The following is a 6,691-nucleotide window of genomic DNA, read 5'->3' as shown; positions in this document are numbered from 1 at the left end:
GAATTTTTAATTGCATCCAAGCTGTTATTGACTGTCCAGTCTTTGACATATGTTCTCTGTAGTGGTGAAAGTTAATGTTTAATTCCCAATCATAATCTTCTCAGTCACCATGAAGTATTGAAAGAACAAGTCATCTGCATGTACTGAGGAAAACTCCCTGTTTCTTAGGATGCTAGGTACTGGAAAAAGGATGAAGCACACGAAAGCAAGCCATTGGAAATAAGTTCATTAAAAAAATGCAGAACTGCACTTAACAGTAAGAATAAGGTATCTCCTAAGGAGGCTGAGGTGTTTCTTTTAGTGACTACTGTACAAGTAGGAACAAAAAGGGGAAAATACCACCTCTAAGTGGGTCACTCTACCACTATGATAAAATAAATGAACCTTTGAAGACAAGTGGATATAAATGGAATTCCTTTCAAGTATAGCTTTGTGTACTCAGCCTCCATCTGTTGTCTGAAGCTAATTAAAGGTAGGTGAGCAGTCTGTGTGCAGAAAGTTGAGCCTCAGACTGAAAGCAAGCAGAAAGGTAGAAATTAGAAGGCCAGAGTGGATCAGTAGCACCTGCTACATTTACTTGCTCAAAGAGTCACACTTCAGTGAAACTTGCTGCATGCCAGATACTCATGGGGGGGTTCCAGGTGCTTCAGGGTGGCTACAGAAACCTAATCTCTTTTAAAAACAAAATAAACCTATCAGGAAGCACTCAGCACACTTGCAGTGCAGAGTGTCAAACACTGGGATTGAAATTCCACAATGGTTTAAACTGTTGGCATTTCGGGCAGCCACGGAAGGCACTGCAACCTTCAGACCACCTTTCCCATGAATAAGAGACAGACAAAATTTTCATTCATGTTAATTTGATGGAATAAATGAAAAAGCCTACATTGGGAATGTTTCTGTAACGCTGGACTAAAATTTGGATAATTCAATATTGCTGATTTTTACATCATTCTTCCAGGGCTTTGACCTGTAGGGAAAGAGGAGAGAAAATTCACATGAGAGGAAATAAAAGTAAAATAATAATAATAATAAAAGGGTCTACTTCTGCACCGTTGTTGAAACACCATAATTATGTCAGGCTGCCTTCAGTAGAACTGGCCTTGTACTGTTGCTGTTGGAAGGGAACAACATGAAAACGGGTTCTCGCATAGGCTTAAACCAGATTAAGGGCTTGTTTTCATTTCATAAATTGAGTGGAATAAAAATCACGACCAGGAGTTCAAGCTGGGCAGTCTGCTTGGGAATACTGAAGGCATTCACTGGCAGCTTCCTCTGCAGTATTTCATTTTGAGTGTATTAAGAGAATCTTTGTGAAATGTTTTCAACTTGAGAAAATGTAAAAGAAATGCTTGAGCCTGGGCTGGTGCTGCTTCGTCGGTGATCTTTGATTCTTGGCCTCTGCTGGGAGGTGTGGTGAACCTGTGATCAGTTCCAGGCAAGGGAAGTTTCTAGGTGTCATGGGAAAGAATAATATTGGTTCTGGTGATAGTAATCACTTGGGAAACATGACACAGACTTACAAAGTTGCCACATAACTCTGCAAAGACTTTACTTCTGTCTTGGGGATGCTGAACAAGACTGTTTGAAGTGACGTGAGACTTAACCTAGAAGCGTCAGTGTTTTGTGACCCCAATCAATGCTGATTTTTGATGTGTTGGAGATGGACAGGATTTTGAGTCCAGGAGGTATCTTGGGGAAGAATGTTCAAAGATGCTTTTGGTTCAGCTGCTTGGGTAGTGGGCTGCGGGTAGTAACTAATAAATCAGTAGGAATTATCAATCCCTTCACACAAAGGCTTTGCTAGAATGGAAGATCTGACTGCGGTAATGGCAACGAGGAAAGCAGTCCCCGCAGTTATCTGAAATAGTCAGGTGGGAGATGAATACCATGTTAATTTCTCTCCACCTAGAGCTTTTAATGGAAGATGACACTGATAAGAATGTCCAGAGCTTGTCCTTGGCAGGGAGAAGTAGATGGGTGTTTACCTGGTGTACAGGGATGATCCAACAGCTGTAGTTTGGTGCAGGGCTGTGGTGGGCTGAGTTGGGAAAGGGAGGTGTCAGACTGGGTGAGTACTTCTCTTCCGTTTCAAACAGTGAGAGAGGTTTGTCTAAACTGCCTTACCTGATGAGCTACGAGTTGTAAGCTGCTCAGACGGAAGGTGTTAAATTTGCTGTTCTTTCTAGATACAACTGTTTGTTACTCTGGAGGTAAAATTCCATATTGAAAGGGTAAGAAGATATTTAAAGAGGAAAAAAGCTGTGCTTGAAGTAATCAGGGCAGTCCTAGAACAGACGCAGCAGTCAGAGGTGCACATCTCTCTGAAGTTCTTTTGAGAACTGACTGATGTGGTCTTTTTTTTCCTCCAGAGGAGCGGAAATGAGATGCAGCTGGGATTTCTTTACTGACTTGTGAGATAACATAGCAGGCTTACAGATGGTAAAGTTGAAAGGAAAAGATGATGTCAATATAACAAATGGGAACTCTGAGTAGAGAAGAAACATCCATAGGATTTCTGTTTATGAACTGTCACCACTGGTTATATTGTAGAGCACCTGAGTTGATGTGGGTTAGATGAAACACCAGCCCAATGCTTAACATGTTGGGCGGTGGTTTGATGAGAAATTCCCCATTCAGGCTGTCTTGTTGGCAGGGAAGATGTGTCACTGTCCATGTATGGACACCAATTCCTTTAGGATACAGAGATGTTCTGTATGAAATGTGTGCAGAGGGTGATGTGTGCTGGAACATGTCAAGTTGTGTCTGTCTGAAAGGCTGCCATCCCTTATTAGGCTGTCAGTGTCAAAGGGTCAGCAATAAGATTTGGTTTTAGGAAGAGTGTTAAACTGAGGCTGATTTATTTGGGCCTAACTGAAATAAATCTAGCTGCCTGCTGCCACAGGGCTCAATCTACTGCTTAATGTGGAGACAATTAAACGAAGGATTTGGGACAGGGCTGGGGAGGTTCTACTGTGAGTATCTCCACTGAGATAGAACACTCCACTGAGCACAACAGCCCTAGTAACCTGTTAATCTCTCCGCAGTGAATCTTTTTGTGAATGATGTCACCCAGTGCATCCTTTTCCTTGTCTCAGATCGAGTGTGTGATGTGTGTGTGACAGCTTTGCTGGCAGTAGCATCAGGTTTGTTGACGATGTGGATCAGAAGCTAAGAGAAGGTACATCTGCCATTTAATTCACAGCTGGCAGCACTGCATGCCATACTTACATTAGCTTGAAAGCTTTCGGGGTAGCGTAATCCGGACCCGTGGCCTGGGACTTGTGGAAACTGCCCGGACTGCTGCTGCCATCCCACCCTGGGGGTATCCTTGTGGGCGACACTCAAAAATCTCACTTCTTAACACAGGTGAGATATTATGCTAAGGATCGAACCATCTCTGTGTGTTTATATAACTAAAAGAACGTGGGTGGAGGCTGGAAGGAACTCTGGAAGTAAGGCTTTGAGGCAATTTGAATCTGAACTGCTGGCCTCAACTCAAAGATTAAAGGCCAAGTCAAATACTGGGCAAGGGTGCTTGTTTTGGAGGGTGGTCTGCACGCCTATGACTGAAGTCTGGGTGAGTGGGAATGGAGCAGAAACCATTTTCGCTGCTATGCCACCAGGTTTGTCTAGTCCAGTTCCACAGCTTCACACCTGAAAGACCTCATATTGCTATTAAGTACATTTGTAGCCTTTCACTGTAACTTCCAGAGCATATAAAACCTTGATGCAGTTGCCATTAACTAGCACTCCAGTCAGTCTCAAAGGACCCTGAATTCTTCCTTTCTTTGGTACTAAACAACTTAAAAGCCCATTGGGCCTGCACAAGGCTAATTTCTGGCAGCATTCATACAATTCTGTGTTCACAGTTGCTGACACAGTGATTCTCTCACTTGCCTGTTTAATGCATGAGGCTGTACCATCAGATGCTGCCACATGTTTTATTTCCAAGGGATGGAATGCCTCCCCTATGAGGACAGGCTGAGGAGGTAGGGCTGTTCAGCCCAGAGCAGAGAAGGCTCTGGGGAGACCTGAGAGCAGCCTTTTAGTCTCTAAAGGCGGGCTGTTAAGAAATAAGGGGACAGACTCTTCAGCAGGGTCTGCTGTGATAGGACAAGGGGAAATGGTTTCAAACTAAAAAAAGGCAAATGTAGGTTGGAGATTAAAAAAAAAAACAAAAAAACTTTTTTTCTTAACAGTAAGAATGGTGAGGAACTGGAACAGGTTGCCTGGAGAGGTGGTGGCTGCCCTGTGCCTGGAGCTATTTATGGTCAGGCTGGATGGGACTCCAGGCAATCTGATCTAGCTGCGGATGTCCCCGTTTATTGCAGGGGAGTTGGACTAGATGACCTTTAAGGGTCCCTTCCAACTCAGACGATTCTATGATTCAAAACCATGACAAAAGTTTTCCATCAGTGAAAGTGGAAACAAAGTCTTAATCTTTTGTTCATTCTTAATATCCACATCTTTCTTGCCTTACCATTCCTCCTTTCCCCGTTTTTCTAAATCTTGTTATTTTATCTGAACTGCTTTTGGGGTTAGAATCTTAAATTCTTCATTTGTACTTTGGAAAACATCCATTTGCTGCTTCCAAAAAGGCCAGTAAAGGAAATGACACTTAAGGCTCCTGCCAGTTTGTCAGTCCTCAGTGTGATGGTGCTAGAAGGTGTGTGTGGAGGGGGAAAAGTAAGACAATAAAGGATATTCGCTCTCACAGGCAGCAAAAGGGTCTCTGTTTCTGTTATTATTTCAATATCATGGGAAATTTCTTCAAGGCCGTTAGTACTTTCCCCTCCAATTGGCATGGCAAAAATTTCTATCTCCAGTTCAACCTGCAGTCCTGCTGCCACCTGGGGGAGAGAGAGAACTGCTCACAGACAAGGTGCATGTTCCACACATAGCCCCTCCACCAGTGCTTCCAGTTGGTTCTTGTTCTGTGCTGTCTGATGAAATCAGAGACAGTGCCCAGCAGTGCTGGGCAGTTACTGGGTACCTGTATCATGAGAAAGGTCTGTATAAAGCAGTGGCTCTTCACAGTGTAGTTTGAAAGAAAACTGCCAGGTGTTCTTTTGTTTGTTTTTTGTCTCATTGCAATTATTTTCCCTTACATTTCCTTTCAGGTTCTAGAGGCAAAAGGCAAATTGGGATAACTAATTCAGGCTGGACGTTAGGAAATACTACTTCTCTGAAAGGGTGATCAGGTACTGGAATGGGCTGCTCAGAGAGGTGGTGGAGTCACCGACCCTGGAGGTGTTCAAAGAACGTTTGGATGTTGTGTTGAGGGACATGGTTTAGTGAGAACCATTGGTGATGGGCAAATGGTTGGACTGGATGATCCTGTGGGTCTTTTCCAACCTTAGCAATTATCCATTGCTTTTTTATTCCGGGCCTGTAAAAGCATGGGCAAGGATACTACCTGGTATTACCTGGGTGCTGTGTGGCTACTGGCCCACGTACCTAAACAAGGTTTATTAAGATATAATGTGCAAGTGAAGAGATACTGAAGAAAAGCAGAAAGTGTGAAAGCTCTCTACTTCATGGGACAGATTCATGTGCTGAGGTGCTTTGCAAGGTAAAAGCCTTATGGTGGAGGACAGTTGCAAGTAAAAGAAAATTACTGAGGCAACAGGTTACCAGGTTCAACTCTTGCAGATATCAGGACAGGAGATAAAAGTGCAGGCCTAAGAGAGAGCAGCTCTAAAAAAAATACCCTGAACGTTGGGAAAACTTGAAGGTAGGGGCACAGTATTCCGGGTGTGTTCTGAGGCTCAGAGTGCGGAAGACCGCAGAGAGAGCAGAAGGCAGCATCATTTCAAATAACTTTGAAGTTATTTACAACTACATGGCCTACTCCCAGACAGCTGTTACGGCAGCATCTCTAGATAGCCTGAGAGTCATGCGAGTGTAACATAAAACAGAAGACCTTCTGTACTACTTACAGGCCCAGGTGTGTACATCACGCTCAGTCCTGTGTATGGAGGTGGCTGCTTCACCCGAAACCTGTCAGAAAGGGAAGAGTGTCAGTTTGCTAGAAGCTTTCAGGCAAGCAGAAGACATGGCTAGGAAGCAGCCCATCTGCTTCTCCCATGCTTGTGTAAGTGACAGCAGAACATTTTAGCTCATCCTTCCCATCACAATGTAGAGCTCTGGCTACAGCAGTATGCCTGGGCTTTTAGCCAAGGCTCAGACTCCTATCAAAAATCAAAGCAACAGTTTAATGGGCCAAACTAAGTCTTTAAATTGTTCGTTATACTGCCTTGCCCTTGCAACAGAAGTGAAACAGCTGTAGCCTAAGCCCACATACACAAAGGAAGCTGTACTATAAGTTACACCTTTTTGGCAACCACCTGTGTGTTGCACACCCGAAAGTCCTTAATGACCTTCCTTTGAAGTGATTTGATATGATCCTATTGCAGAAGTACAATCCTTGTAGAAATTACATGTAAATGAGACTTCTTCAGTTTCACGGTACCCAGTAAGGGTAGTTAAATTTAATTTCTCATTTATTGTTTCATATTTGTGCAGTCCTTTTGCCACGTGCATGCAAATTCCTTTGTCCCAGATCATTGTGAGGGGACATTTTCCCCCTTGCACTTCCACTTACTAGTATGCTAAATAAATAAATAAATCACTATCGAGTTCTCTAAAAGTCATTAGAACAGATAAGACCTTTGTTAATTCTTTAAGA

At 43.3% G+C, this 6,691-nt stretch overlaps 1 protein-coding gene across 6 annotated transcripts in view; it reads right to left on the bottom strand.

Annotated features, from left to right (window-relative positions):
* Nucleotides 1-840: 840 nt before the first annotated feature.
* Nucleotides 841-6,691, bottom strand: part of SPAG17 (sperm associated antigen 17) — a 91,844-nt gene continuing 85,993 nt past the window's right edge. For all 6 annotated transcript variants that reach the window (XM_040707107.2, XM_040707087.2, XM_040707088.2 and 3 more), the window contains 4 exons: nucleotides 5,943-6,003; nucleotides 4,709-4,853; nucleotides 3,232-3,369; nucleotides 841-970 (listed from right to left, as the gene is read on the bottom strand). In XM_040707107.2, the coding sequence (XP_040563041.1) occupies nucleotides 3,233-3,369; nucleotides 4,709-4,853; nucleotides 5,943-6,003 (343 nt within the window). In that variant the 3' untranslated portion in view covers nucleotides 841-970; nucleotide 3,232. The remainder of the gene's footprint in view (nucleotides 971-3,231; nucleotides 3,370-4,708; nucleotides 4,854-5,942; nucleotides 6,004-6,691) is intronic.

This window comes from Gallus gallus, chromosome 1 (assembly GCF_016699485.2).
Source record: "Gallus gallus isolate bGalGal1 chromosome 1, bGalGal1.mat.broiler.GRCg7b, whole genome shotgun sequence".
NCBI classification, from domain to species: Eukaryota; Metazoa; Chordata; class Aves; order Galliformes; family Phasianidae; genus Gallus; species Gallus gallus.
This window is presented reverse-complemented; position numbering and strand designations above follow the sequence as displayed.